Source organism: Drosophila serrata, unplaced genomic scaffold (assembly GCF_035046125.1).
Source record: "Drosophila serrata isolate PLE 108 unplaced genomic scaffold, ASM3504612v1 contig_272, whole genome shotgun sequence".
Taxonomy (NCBI): Eukaryota; Metazoa; Arthropoda; class Insecta; order Diptera; family Drosophilidae; genus Drosophila; species Drosophila serrata.
The window spans coordinates 2,466,453-2,481,378 of record NW_028257170.1 but is presented as its reverse complement, the minus strand read 5'-3'; the positions used below and the strand labels follow the sequence as shown (position 1 = coordinate 2,481,378).

Here is a 14,926-nt window from a genome sequence, read left to right as displayed (position 1 = left end):
CTGGGCTCCGCTGATTGATTAATACCCGGGTTCCCTCATTAACTGGTCTTGAACTTGAGTCATTGCCAAAAAGAAGGGAGGCGGCAGATGGACCAAGGTTTTAACTATGCAAAGTGCTTTTTGTGGTTAGCATTGATTTTTGATTTAGAAGTCCGCAGAAAGAAAGAAAAAACCTTAATGAAATGCGCAAGCAATTTTTTCTAGGCATCTTTGACATTTTAGGCTTAAATATTTAACTAATTAAAGCCATGCGCATAGAAATTCCTCTTCCGAGAATCATTATAACATTTGTAACAAATTCCCTAAATAAATTCCTGAAATTGGTAGGATATTCTTGTTAAAAACTCCCACAAATAATTCCTTGAATCATTAAGCTTCAAATTAAAACAACTTTTGCATCGTATGTAGTAGTTTTTCTTGTTTTTTTGTTTCTTTTAGTAAACGCTAAATCACAATACAATAGAATCACATTTAAAAAATAAATTATATACAAATTCGTAGACAAAAACTGCATGCGTGTGTGTTACATTCATAATTATCATAATAGTATAACAATAACATTTATACAAAGCACTCGATAAGAAATATACATATATATATCTATGGTTAATATCTTACTTTACAGGGGGCTCTTCGACACGCCCCCTTTGATAGATATAGTAAAGCAGACTTAAAACTGCCACGCCTATGCCACCGCATAAGGTACCCCAGTGGACAATATTGAGGGTTTTTAAGGAATTGATTAACTTCTTTTTGAAGAAGGCCACCATTTCGCTATTGAGTTGGATGCCCTGAAAAAATATTGCAAATATTTAGATTATAAAATAAATTTTAAATAAGAATTAAATCTAACTAACCTCTTCAACCCAAATGGCTGGCATTAAAACTGTGGGTAGGTTTTCTGTGATGGTTATTCGATTGATGCTCTTGAGGAACATATTAAACTGCACCCTTTTGCCGCCTTGTAAGGGTGTTCCTGTCAGCTAATGGATAACCAATAATAATCCTCATTAAAAAACCTATTTCAGGCTATAACTATATATATTACTTACCGACTGAACATCGACAAAAGTCTGATGCTTTTTGGCATCTGGCTTCAATCCTCGAATCATTTTGCGATACTCATTCGAGGCGCCCAGCATGTGAGGCAATGTCAAAATCACAGGGGCATCTATATTGGGATGACAATAAATGTACATATAGAAATATTAAATATACATTAAATAAAAAGCTCCTCCTTGATTAGCATAACCAGCTCACTGCATTCCATTTTAATTATTCTGTTTACATTACAAAGATAATTTCAACCAAAAAAAAAAGAAAGAAACTGGATTCTGTGACCTTAGCTGACTGTTGCTACTTACATTTAATTTAATTAAATTAATTGGAAAATATTTAACAAAAAGTCTGCCAAGTTGCGGAAGCTTCTTAGGCTCTCGTCACGTTTTCGCAGAACAACGTTTATTTATTTATTTACTTAACTACTTGTGATGGCTTTGATGTGCGGCTGAACCAATTTGTAAGAATTTCCTCATCAGAATCAGACAAAATATTTCAAATGCTCATTACTGAAACTGTTAACTCACGTTTCGACAATTAAACAAAAAAGAATAACGACGAAAAGGAGGCATTGCCAAAAGCATCTCAAGATTGAAACGTGCGCGATCGGCAAACACCCAAGCAAAAAAAAAAAAAATAAAGAAAAAAAGAATAAATATTATAATAAAAATCCAAGTTAATGCTTCAATTTGTAGAGCGTTCACAGCACTCGAGAACATCATAATGAAGAGCGGCTCATTATATCCCGAAGACAACACTTTTGATTTCAAATGCGCAATGCCCCCGGGCGGGAATCTCATCCCAGAATGCGAAGCAAAACGAACTCGAGTGTTAATTAAGAAATTAAACAATCGAAGAAGATCAAAGCCAGCCCACACAGATTCGCAATCGGAATCCGAATCTGAATCTGACTCTTAATCAAAGTCCCAGCGAAAAGCGATTGCAATTTGTCAGATATCTGAAAATCTTCCATTTAAAATTCGATTCGGAGTCGGTTTTTATATCATTCGAGTTCTAGTTTATGGCTGTCCAGCACTTAATTAAACATTGATTAGCTGCGACATTTGATGCCTTCAGTTTGCACTTCTCTCAAGCTAGAGGAATTAGCATGAAAAACACATTTAAATCCAAACTAGAACTCGCACCATGATTTACTATTTGATTCATAAGTGGCTGCCTTATAATTACTTTGGTAATCGACCACGAACCGATGACAGAGACGAGGGTTGTTTAAAAGTGTCTTCTGGTCTTCTGGCCACATCGCATTGAGTGTCCGGTTAATCGCCATAAAACAAACACACAACATAAAAGAGGCTCATTTGCATAACAAAATACCAAGAGAAAAAAAAATGTCAAAAATTATTCCAAATATTTCCGGTTTGCGTGTCGATTTGATCACTTAAATTCTACAATATTTTGAAAGTTCATTGTTTTGTTTGGTCTCAGCTGTATTATTTTTAGTCGTGACCAAATGGTAGCTATAGTATTCTATTGCCCCAATTAATGATAAAGCTTATATTGAATTTGATCGAGCAATCGTTAATATTTGAGTTAAGTGTTCACAAAATCACAAAATAACAAACAAACTGTCAAATAGCTAAACTATCGACATAAATAAAATGCTAATTAAATTAAATCAGTATTATTCCGGCCAAAAACAAAATGGATATGAAGGTTTGGCCAGCTTCGAATATAATTATTAATACTCTAACGAAATTCAAAGAAACGAACGCTTTGGGGATTTATCTTGAAGAATTGGAATTATGGGAAGCAAGTGTTGTTTTTCTGTTGAATTTATCCAAGGGAATCCCCCTACATTTTAGAAATCAATTTTCATTCTAAGCAATTGAATACCTCGTATGTATTTATTTACCGGTTCTTGTATTTTAAATAAAGTATAAAATCAGAATTTTCTGTTAATTTATATATTTCTAATTTATAAAATCAATATTTCTGGCTGCAAGTTTAAACTAATATGCTTTTCTTAACTTCACTATAATTATAAATACGCGACACAGAAGTCTTTGATCTACTAAATTTATGGTAATTCATTTGAAATGCTAATTTTTCTTAATACTGTGAAATAACATGAGGAACTAAAGATAAGCGGAAGATAACATAACTAAAGTTTAAATATTTTCCGAATGTTTTGTCAGGTGTTGAGCTGGTTAAATGTAAACTATTTAATATTTTGATGTGATAGATACATTTATAATGAGGAAACAATAGAGGAAAATTAAAGAGATGTTAACGTCATTTTGCGTTCCATTAATACTTGTTTATGAAGTTTATTTAGAAGAAAATATTTAATAAATTTATATATTTAAATTATTGTTTTCTGGAAATCTAATTAAATATTTGGGGGTCCAATAGAAGATATAAGGGTATTGAAAACACCTACAAGATTGTCAGAATTTTGGCTAAACTATATTACAAAGTTTAAATAAAAATAGTACGGTAGCTCAAAAATGAAATTTGATACTCTTAGAAACCTTTTCGAAAGGTTTAAGACCTCTAGTGGTTTCTGAAGAACCTTAGATCTTTTTAATTTTGATAATTTCTATATCTCAACTCACCCAAACATGTGGTTAAATCCAAAGCACCCGCATATAGACATCCATTCTTGCGTTTAATCACATTTGCCAACTTGTCCACACAAAAGCATTCATTATCATGTTCCGGTCCAATGTCATTGATAAAGTTCTCCCCGATGGAGTATCTATAGCCAGGTATCCCCTGGTATTGGATATCTGATTGATAGAACAACTGCACAGATCTGCAGATATCAGCACTGAAGATATACATAGAATCCCCTCGCTGGCGAAAGGGTGGATATGCCGAGGCATCTGTTCCATTGATCTGATTGCACACGGAGGTCTCTCCCTCTGTGCTGGCATTGAGCCACACCTGAAGGTTGTGGGAATCATCCAGTTTCTGGATCTCCAGCACTCGCATGGCATCACCCTTGCCAGTGTGTACCTCATAGACATCGTGACCAGAACCATTTTTCTGCAAGAACATTAAATTTTAAAATGCATTTTTATATTTTAAAAGATTATACTCACATGTCCGAAGAAGGAAAAGGCCAGGCTGCCATCGCTTTGCTCTCGTATGGTCTTGGAGCCACTTTCCTTGATCTGATTACAAATGGCCTTGGCAATTCCTTGGGGATTTATGCAGAAACGCACTCCATCAAACAGATATTCCCTCACAGAAGTCTGAACAAACATGGAGCGGGGATCATTGAAGACAGCCTTCAAATTGGCATTCAAATGGACCAAAAGTAAGGCCAAGCCAGGATCATTCTCTGATATTTGCAGGACAGACTGTAAGAAAAGGAAAATTGTAAAGAAACAAAGTTAATTGAGAAAGATACACCGAGTTAAGTCCAAAGCCAGTAGGAAAATCGAAGTAGTATTTTAACATTTAAATAGTTAAAAAGCATTAGCAGCAGGCGGGGCAGTTAGCCATAAATTAGTAGCAAAGCGCAAGCTCAAATTTGTTATTATTAATTATGTTTCTTTTTTTTTGCGTTTGATGTGTATCCGAGAAGTATGTGTGAAAATTGATGTTTCCAATCGTTCGGTTTTCAGCTGCCGTTTCCATTGATTTCTCCTCGACTCCGACAATTTATCAAAATATTTACATAGACGGGGAGAGAGAAGTCACAGACCCAAGGTGAATGCCAATCAAAATTTTTGCTGTTCTACGAATAAGCACTCTCGGTATCTTTGCTGGATGTGGATGATCTTGACTTTGGCAGTTTGAAGTTGATGTTTTTAGTTTTCTGAGTTTTCAGTTGAAGCTGCGACCAATTGCAATCAATGATTATAATTAAACAGTTGCAAAGCTGTCAGCGGTGGAGGAGAGGCTATTTAACTTACTTTGACACCATCGATAAGGCTGATCATGATGCCCTCTACCCAGCTGATGGGCGCTATAAGTTTGGGGGTCGTTAAATTGAATTTATTAATCATATGAAATCGTTTTTATAATATCACATTCAACCGAAATCTCAGATGGTGTTAAGAGATGACAGTTTTTTAGGGGGAAAAAATTATTTATTACTTTGGTTTTATCTTGCATATTGATATGTAAACATGTTGTCTCGCATGGAAAGGTCTTTAAAACTAATCGTTGTTGTCATTTATATGAATAAATATATAACTATCAGTCTTTTGAAATAAATGATATAATTTATATGTTGATAATGATATAACTAAATTTTATTTTTAAGCATTTGAAATGAAATAATTGAATCTTGATACTTTTAAAGTATTTATAACATAAGTTTCAAGCTTTATTATATTCTCTCAAATATTATTTATTACAAAATTCCTACTACAATTGAATATTAAAATGATTCTCCCCCAATTCCTGACCTAACCCAATCCCAGAAATATTAAGTTGCCCGAATCGTCGCAATAAATCAGCAATAAAAAAATTCATCAACTTAATTGCTTATAAATACTATATCCAAAAGATACTCATATAAGCAATGACGCACCTCTGGGGTAAAATCATAATTAATAAACAATAAAGGGAACCCCGGTCGAAATAAAAGGCATAATAAATCGGTTGAAATCGCTGGCTCCGAAAAAGCAGAACAAAGACAAACATCGCTTTGTTTGTTCCATCGGAAAATCGTAAAAAGCCATTACCATTAAGTTAAATCTACCAAGGCATGCTAGTGTGTAAATCTTTGCATAGACAAAGCCAATGCAATAGAGATACAGATATAGATACTATACAGATCAGACCATCACCGATTTGGGGGGCTATTCTCCATTAAATTAGTAGTGGATAAAATTACTTTACGTTTCCCTCGAATACGTTCCATCAATCGTTTAAGGACTCGCACGCCAGGAGTTTGATTCAATCGCGAGTTGAGCCGATTGGCAAAACCCTGAAATATATCTGTGATTTCTCTTTCGAATACTTGTAAGAATGCCTGCAAATTGATTATTAAAATGGTTTAGTTTCTTTTCTTTTCTTTTTTAGGGATATATAACTATTTAGAAATTTATAAAATATATTTTCCTACTCACATTCATGTGCATATTGAGGGCCACAATGCGATCGTCTTGGGTGTAGGGTGCCGAGGCATCTGCATCAAAGTCAAAGTGCAAATTTTGTACATAGGAGATCTTGGAGCCATCCCTAGAGAAATGCTTCACTTTCTTTTGCCTAAATTGCCTGAGGATATTGTTAAATATATTAGAATATTTCTGAAGTATTGAAGATATTTTATTCAAACTCACTTGTATACATAGGGTCCTATTTCCTCGACTATGGGTATGGCACCTTGTTGTATCCTATCCGGATTGGTCACATTGAATATGTAGACTTTGAAGTTTAACGGCTGAGGCAGATTCACAAAACGTTTGTATTGTTCCGATCCATCGGCTATAATAACACTCTGTGAATAAAAGCAAATAAGAAACAAATAATTAAAACAATTCATTCATAAATACTTAATAATATTCATATCAATGAATATATAATATATTCTGTTGCATGAATCTAACAATAAATATAATAAATATTCCGTTTAAGTCTTAAATCAATGCTAAATTCTAGACTATAAATAAATGCTTAAACTTTAAATCTGTGGAAGTAACTTTAATAAAATTTACAAAAATATAAGATTAAGTATTTATTTAATGTAACAAAAGTATTTAAACCGTCTCAACCTCGACTTAAGTCATTTTTAATAGACTTAATCCCTAAAGCTGATTGTCTGACGAATTCTTATTGGTTTATTAAGAATTTTATCTATTTTTTATTAAGCTTTACTTAAGTGCAACAAGTTTAGGGCATTTATTTATCGAACCACATTTTAAGGTTGTTTATCACACGACTTAGTCGCGTATTTATGACATTTAATGACGCCGTGGAGTTAATAAAAATCAAATAAAAAAAAATAAATAAAACTGAGCTAAATCTAAACCTGTTTTCGTTTTAAAGAAAATATTTGCCTTAAAACTGCAGCTTCTATTGTTATACCCTTGCAGGGTATTATAATTTCAGTCAGAAGTTTGCAACGCCCTGAAGGAGACACCTCCGACTACATAAAGTATATATATTCTTGATCAGGATCAACAACCGAGTCGATCTAGCCATGTCCGTCTGTCCGTCTGTTCGTTTCTACGCAGACTAGTCTCTCAGTTTTGAAGCTATCTGAATGCAGTTAGCTTTCTATATATATGTCGGAACGGGCCGGATCGGAGGACTATATCATATAGCTGCCATAGGAATGATCGGAAAATGTTTACCAAAAAAATTATAACATTTTCAGTTTTCAACAGAATTTAATCAAATTTGAGATATAGCCATTTTATATTATTCTACAATTTTGTGTAAAATTGTATGAAAATCGGACTAATATATCATATAGCTCCCATAGGAACGGTCGAGAAATTTGAGAGGACTGAGAATGGCGGTGGCTGTTGTCGGAAGACTGACAATCGCCGTGGCGATAACATTTTCAGTTTTCAACAGAATTTAATCAAATTTTAGATATAGATATTTAATATTATTCTACAATTTTGTGTAAAATTTTATGAAAATCGGACTAATATATCATATAGCTCCCATAGGAACGATAGAGAAATTTGAGAGGACTGAGAATGGCGGTAGCTGTTGTCGGAAGACTGACAATCGCCGTGGCGATAACATTTTCAGTTTTCAACAGAATTTAATCAAATTTGAGATATAGATATTTAATATTATTCTACAAATTTGTGGAAAATTTTATCAAAATCGGACTAATATATCATGTGGCTCCCATAGGAACGATAGAGAAATTTGAGAGGACTGAGAATGGCGGTGGCTGTTGTCGGAAGACTGACAATCGCGATGGCGATAACATTTTCAGTTTTCAACAGAATTTAATCAAATTAAAGATATAGCCATTTTATATTATTCTACAATTTTGTGTAAAATTTTATGAAAATCGGACTAATATATCATATAGCTCCCATAGGAACGATAGAGAAATTTGAGAGGACTGAGAATGGCGGTAGCTGTTGTCGGAAGACTGACAATCGCCGTGGCGATAACATTTTCAGTTTTCAACAGAATTTAATCAAATTTGAGATATAGATATTTAATATTATTCTACAAATTTGTGAAAAATTTTATCAAAATCGGACTAATATATCATATAGCTCCCATAGGAACGATCGAGAAATTTGAGAGGACTGAGAATGGCGGTAGCTGTTGTCGGAAGACTGACAATCGCCGTGGCGATAACATTTTCAGTTTTCAACAGAATTTAATCAAATTTGAGATATAGATATTTAATATTATTCTACAATTTTGTGTAAAATTTTATGAAAATCGGACTAATATATCATATAGCTCCCATAGGAACGATAGAGAAATTTGAGAGGACTGAGAATGGCGGTAGCTGTTGTCGGAAGACGGACAATCGCCGTGGCGATAACATTTTCAGTTTTCAACAGAATTTAATCAAATTTGAGATATAGATATTTAATATTATTCTACAAATTTGTGGAAAATTTTATCAAAATCGGACTAATATATCATGTAGCTCCCATAGGAACGATAGAGAAATTTGATAGGACTGAGAATGGCGGTAGCTGTTGTCGGAAGACTGACTGTGAATGTAAAACTGCAAATATAATATGTATAGGTGAATGAAATGATATATTGTATGGATTCCTAGTCATCGAAGTTCTATCTGCAAGGGTATATAAGCTTCGGCGTGTCGAAGTTAGCTTCCTTTCTTGTTTTTTTTTCGCACCAATTATAATTGATAATTATCAGCAGACTAATGAGATCAATGACCAAGTAAAATATTTGCATTGATTTTGCATTTGATCAAAACAAATATATATTAATTAAGGTGCGATTCTGTGGTTCCCATGCCACAAAAAAGTAATCTCCAGTTAACCTTGCATTTGAATTTTTACAACTCAGTAGCCAGACAAAATATTTACGAGTACGATTCACAGAGATAAATAAATTGGCAAAACATAAAAAGGCCCACCGAGAGCCATAAATAAAAGCAACTAAAAACAAGTTCAAAACATGACCAGCAGTATAATTTTACGCTCTGGCCCCTCGCACTTGATACAATTGAAGAATTGTCAAAAAAAAAAATAATAATAAATAAACACACACAAATCTTGGTTGTATGACTAAGACAGATTTCAAGGTCAATGCACACGCAGGTCGGTTCACCTGAGCCATATCGAAGAGCATACAAAACGTTTGATTAACCTCAAGAGCCGAAGAGAGACTGACAATGGCCCGATATTCATTCAGCAAGAAATACGAATAATTGTTGCGAAATAGAGCGATTTTTATATTTTTGGCAAAGCTACAAGTCTAAAAGACGAGCTGGAACGTGTACAAAATTTAAAATGTGGCAGCGGGCTTGAAATTTTGGTCAAGAATGTGATGGGTCAAAGGGGCGTATGCGTAACCATCTAGGCTAAATGGAGAAGGGTTGACGAACATTAAAAAAGATACATATGTATCTACAAGGTAGTTTCAGAGAGTACACAATAAGATTTAATTTAAAATTATAAGATTACAGTCTAAAAGGAGTTTGGGTTTAGGTTGAATAGTATTTAGTTAACAAGGTAGGGTTACAAGAAGCGTCTAAATAATATAACTTATAAGAATATATTAAAATAAAACTCAGAATCATGGTAAAAAGCCTTTATTGCTAAATGCTCATATTAAACTCATAAAAACTATCTGTTGCCTCTTGGTTGGCATTGCTTTCGGGCCAAATTGCATAACCACTTCGGTTGACCATCGAAAACGACTTCAATTGCTTTGAATTTCAATTTCAATTTCAATTCATATCGCGTTCGTTCGCTCCTCCGGCTTTTGTCTTTAGATATTTTTCTTTAGCGCCTGCATTTGAATTCCAAATAGAAATGGTTTATGTGCAAAGGGACGGGGCACCTTCAAGTTGAAGGTTCCACCAATTTCGAGGGTCGGGTCTGCAGACCATTCTAGATTTGATCTTTAAAAGCGTACACACGGAAGTTCGTTGCTAACTATATCGCTCGTAAAAATAAGAGTCGTTTTTCGGTGCTAAGTTATGGGTGGCAAACAAAGTTCCAGGGGCAAGCCAAAAGCCACACAAACAAACAAAAAAAAAGGGCTATTAACTAAACTTAGCTACAACAATTAAAAAAGAGCAAACCCAAATACACGGCCGCCGCAACTTAGAGTTTCTGTTTGCATTCTAATTACAATAAAAAGAAGAAAAAAACAAAACCAAAGCCTAGCTCAAAGTCAACTCAAGTACTTCTAGTTGCCTTGGCAATGAGCTCTGAAGATGTCACGCCCGATTCAGTAGTGAGCGTGTGCCTAGCGATGGGAGCGTTATTCTCTAGGCTGCAGCGTGACTCTTGAAAAAAGCTATATACCATATTACCTCGAAGTTAAAGTTAAGTGTCGAAAAAGAATCAAGTTTTGGGCTTAATTTGCAACCAAGGATTGAGCTAAGTAAATTTTGTGATTAAATATTTTTAATCAAGGCAAAGCATGTTTTATTTAAATATGTTGTTATTATAAAAGGTTATTCTAGCAGAGGTATAAACAATCTTTTCGAATTAAACTTGGTAAATCCTTCTAATAAAAACCTTAGCTTGATAGCTATAACATTTATTTTTAAAGCTTAAACCAATCAAAAACTTTGACAAAATAATGTTTTAATAGCTTCAAGCCTAAAGTAAAATATAAGATTACTATCTTGCACTATAATTTCTGTAGATCTGCAATGAAAATGCAATTAATTTTAATTCAAATTTATATAGCTCACAGACCGCACTCACAGACGTTAAATAAATATGATGGGATCAAGTTTAGCATGCTCTTCCTTAACCTTTTGTCCCCCCTCATTGTAAGTTTGTTTTTGCAGGTACACAATGTCATGCTCTTTAACTGGGTCGTAAATAAAATGCGTAGAAGGACAAGAACATGCATCGTAATTCAAGTATTTGCTTTTGGCTCTAATGGCTTGGAAAATCCAATAATAATAAAGTGCATTTGCCGAGCAAATTAATTCGCATTGCTCATGGCATTTCAATTGCATTTGCATTTGGCATTCGTTGGAAGCGTGACCCAAGGGATCGATTCGGTTTTCGCTTTCGAGCCTCTGGGACAATGTCTATGTAATTAGTTCGTGTCATATTTGGATATTAAATATATATATTTTATGGGATATGTGATATGCGACGCTATTGCAGTTGTTTGAACACTAATTATACTTGTTACAGAGCGCGGAAAGCAATGGTTTGAGGGCTGACAGCTGCCGGTGTATAAGCCCAGCGATGTCATTACGGATAAGGTGGATAATGTCGGGTTTTCGTGACACACCCACACTCTATATAATACATATACATAGTTTATAGATTACTATATTCAGATTCTATAAGCACTTGAATAACCCTAGACATCAAGTAATTAAGAAAATTATAAAGAAAGAGCACTTGATTATGTAGATGAGCTATTCAAGGAAACTAGTTTCATGTTCTTATTAATTAATTAAAATAGGTAGCTAAACTCTAACAACATTAATAATGCCTGATTCATTACTTTGTACTCTGAACTTTCTTTGACTCATCATGACTTTTACTAACTTTAATTCTATTTGCCTTTTCAATGACTGCTTTTGTTTTCCTTTTGCCACTTTTTTTCAGTCAGCAAAAAAGTCAACAATAGAATCATTTTTTTGCCCTTTGTTTGTTCAGTGAGAGAAAATATCTGTACGAACTTGGGAATCTAAATATTTGAGTAAACGAAACTTTGACAAGTTTCTAATGAAAGGTGGGTTTTGTTGTCATAAAGATGATGGGTTTAAGAGAAAAAATACACAGTATTTAACAATTTGTTTTCTTCTAAATAAATAAAGTACTATGAGTCATAACGATCTAGCAATGATTATAAATATACTTTTGAATACTTGTTTAAAATAATAAATACTAAGGATAAAAGACTTAGACTACTAATGATCAAACAATGATGGAAATAATTATAATATTAACAAAAATTTTGCCTTAAATATTATATATTGGGTTTAATACAATAAATTCTTTATAACTTCTTATGAATTTATAATATTTAACTTGTGTTTGTAGGTTAATAAAGAACCATGAAACATAATGATTTAACAACGATTAGAATAGTATTTAAACTGAATTATTTATACTCCTTAAACAATACTTTTGCTTTTAAAATAATAAATTCTTAATATCTTCTTATGATTCAATGATTCTTTCTTGATTTCATTTACTTATCTCATTGGTTCTTGTCAACATCTTTTACTATCCTATCCTATAATATTCCTAAATACAAAAATAATAATAAGAAGTTCCTCTAACTAAGAAATTATCAAATATCTCTTAAACATTTCCTATTTGCTTAAAAGTAAGCCATTTATATTTACTCTTCCTCTGCTATTTTGCATTAAAATAATTTACAAACTCATACTAGTATTGGGAACAAGGCCTTGTGCATATATTTGAGAAAATCTTGCATTTTCGTATAAGTTCCACTTGAGCCAAAGCACTCACCTGTTCCACCTTCTTGTGAACCATGCTGGGGAAGAGAACCCATCCACAGTAGCCGCCCAAGGCGGACACACAGATGCCCAAGGCACTGACGATGAGGGACCAGTGAAGCATCTTTTTTAACGGAGATCGATGGAATCTATGGAGATGAGATGAGAAGACCCATTTAATGGGTTCTCTTCTTTTGCCAGGGGAATCTCTCTTCAATCAGCTGCCACAAAATGCCGGCAACAGGTATATATTTGTACCTGTATTTTTTTTATTATATTTCTTTTTCAATCAAGCGGAGCTTTGGCCTGACCTACGCCAAGAGAGAGAGAGCCCCTCGTCTGCGGTTTATGTTTTAGGTGTCGATCTCGAAACAAAGCGCACTATTTATACGATACCCGTTTTTTTCGGGTGGGCTTTTTTTTATATTTGTGTGTTTGTTATATATAATTTTGAAATAATCAAGTTGCCGAATGCGATGCGATGCCGTCGTTTTACTATATATCTTATTATGTCCCTTATAGTAGGAGCAGCAGCTTTATACACCACATATATGTATGTGCAAGTTGAAAATATGAAAACGGGTTTCGCCGCTGCCTTGTGTTGCAGTGAAAGCTTTTTTCTGCCATCAGCTGGTATAATTAAAATATTTTTGTTAATTTTTTGTTATTTGCTTATATTTGCTTAATTAGGTCGAGTCACAAATTCACACGCGAACACACACAAATAGTTGAGAGAGAGAAAAGGAATATAAGCTCTTCTCCATTGAGGCACCGATGCCCAAATGACACCTGATGGTTAATTGTGCTGCATATTTATTCGATTCTCGGTTAACGTAAGCCAACTTGGCCGGAAAACTAGTGTTGCCTCTAATAGTAGTGGGTGGCTTTTCGTTGCGATTAAATCAGTTGTGCACACATTCAAATTAATGGCGGCACGCCAACCGGGAGCGGGAATGGGAAAACTTCCGCCGCAAAGCGGCTAAAAGTGAATCAGCAGAATTAAATACAAAAAACACCAACGAATTTCCAGCGTACTTGAGTAATTGAGTCGTTTGAAGTAAGTTTTACGATTTTATTGGAAGTGTGTTTAGGTATTTTTCCGCGACCCCCGGAGACTCTTTTTTTTCAGTAAGCAACGAACGCAACGCTCTGAACAACCGCTGACGACTGGCAGCAGGGTTCAGGCCAAGCTGTGATGACAATGCTGTGACTTATGGCTTTCGGCATCAAGTCACCAATGTAGGTTGTAGTTGTAGTTGTCTTGGCCAAAAGCCCTAAGCCACCGATCGCCGCAGAGAGCCGGGCCTCGAAGAGCGCATGCGCAACGCTTGCTGAGCTTGTCCGAGGGCTTTTTTTTAGCGCCGATGAGCAACGCGTTTTCAGTTAGTTAGTTTGCTCGACTTTTTTTTCTCCAGCTTTTGTAATATTTACTTACATCTTTATATTTCATTTAAATTATGGATGAACTCATTAGCAAATTAGTGCAAGTTTTTTATCTGTCTACCATTTTTTCGCTTTATTTGTTTTGGCCAAATTGGAAGCTCCGTTTGGCAGAGTGGCGAAGAGTGGTAGAGTTGACCCTGGAGAGGGTTCCTGGCCTGACCTTATCTGGCATCGAAAAGTGCTAATGATGCACTTTGTTTAATTACCGGAATTTGGTTATAGATTTACTACATAGGGCCATAAAGGATTAGCCTTTGATTGCTTGGGGAAGGTCTCAAAAGGGGGTAATGCCATTATGGCTATATTTCATTTCTAGAAAGGATTTGTATTTCGACTCATCCTTATAGGAAATTAGGAATCTATATATCAAGATGAGGGATTTTGTACAATAAAATTAGGGCAAATACTTTGATATATACATAATTAATTTTATTAATAATAATATATATAATATGTATAATATTTGCAAAAATTATTTCCAATAAATCTTTGACCTACTTATTACTCCCACTATAAAATATTTCGGTATGCTTTTATGCATTACTTTTCATTAAGTTTAGTTAGTTAAATGTAGAAGGATTTTATTAGAAACATTTAATTTTGTTTTATAATAAACTATTTAATATTTATGTATATAAAAAATGAAACTGTACTATGTAATATTTTGCATATCAGTTTATGTTAAAAATTGGATTACATTTTACTTACTTTTACCTACTTACAACAATTGTATTTAATTGTTTGAATAAATAAATAGAGAACTTTTGACCAAATGCCATAAATTAATCAAGTGTTGAATTCAGACTTCAATAAATTTCCCTCTGTTGTTAAGGTTTCTTAGTTATGGGACTGTTTAATTATTGTAGTTAATGTAAA

General features: G+C 34.0%; 1 protein-coding gene across 6 annotated transcripts; it reads right to left on the bottom strand.

Annotated features, from left to right (window-relative positions):
• Positions 1-398: 398 nt before the first annotated feature.
• Snmp2 (Sensory neuron membrane protein 2) lies at positions 399-13,794 on the bottom strand. 6 transcript variants are annotated; one of them, XM_086834071.1, is made up of 11 exons: positions 12,866-13,394; positions 12,621-12,756; positions 6,321-6,478; positions 6,108-6,255; positions 5,878-6,010; positions 4,944-4,996; positions 4,125-4,385; positions 3,636-4,068; positions 1,053-1,171; positions 858-983; positions 399-791 (listed from the first exon to the last, which is right to left on the bottom strand). In XM_086834071.1, the coding sequence occupies exons 2-11, from the start codon at positions 12,729-12,731 to the stop codon at positions 615-617; spliced, it is 1,719 nt and encodes a 572-aa protein (XP_086690197.1). In that variant the 5' UTR covers positions 12,732-12,756; positions 12,866-13,394; the 3' UTR covers positions 399-614. The 6 variants fall into 6 exon arrangements, with proteins under 6 accessions (XP_086690197.1, XP_086690196.1, XP_086690201.1 ...); XM_086834070.1 differs by having other exon boundaries at positions 12,621-13,398; XM_086834075.1 differs by having other exon boundaries at positions 5,873-6,010; positions 12,621-13,394.
• Positions 13,795-14,926: the final 1,132 nt, after the last annotated feature.

Bases quoted from the DNA above. Each gene is read 5' to 3' on its own strand.
- Snmp2 (XM_086834070.1), bottom strand. From the start codon at position 12,731: ATGCTTCACTGGTCCCTCATCGTCAGTGCCTTGGGCATCTGTGTGTCC. The intron at 6,011-6,107 runs GTGAGTAGGAAA...ATCAATTTGCAG, and splicing joins CCCTCAATATGCACATGAAT to GCATTCTTACAAGTATTCGA. The intron at 4,997-5,877 runs GTAAAGTAATTT...CCAAACTTATAG, and splicing joins GGAACGTATTCGAGGGAAAC to CGCCCATCAGCTGGGTAGAG.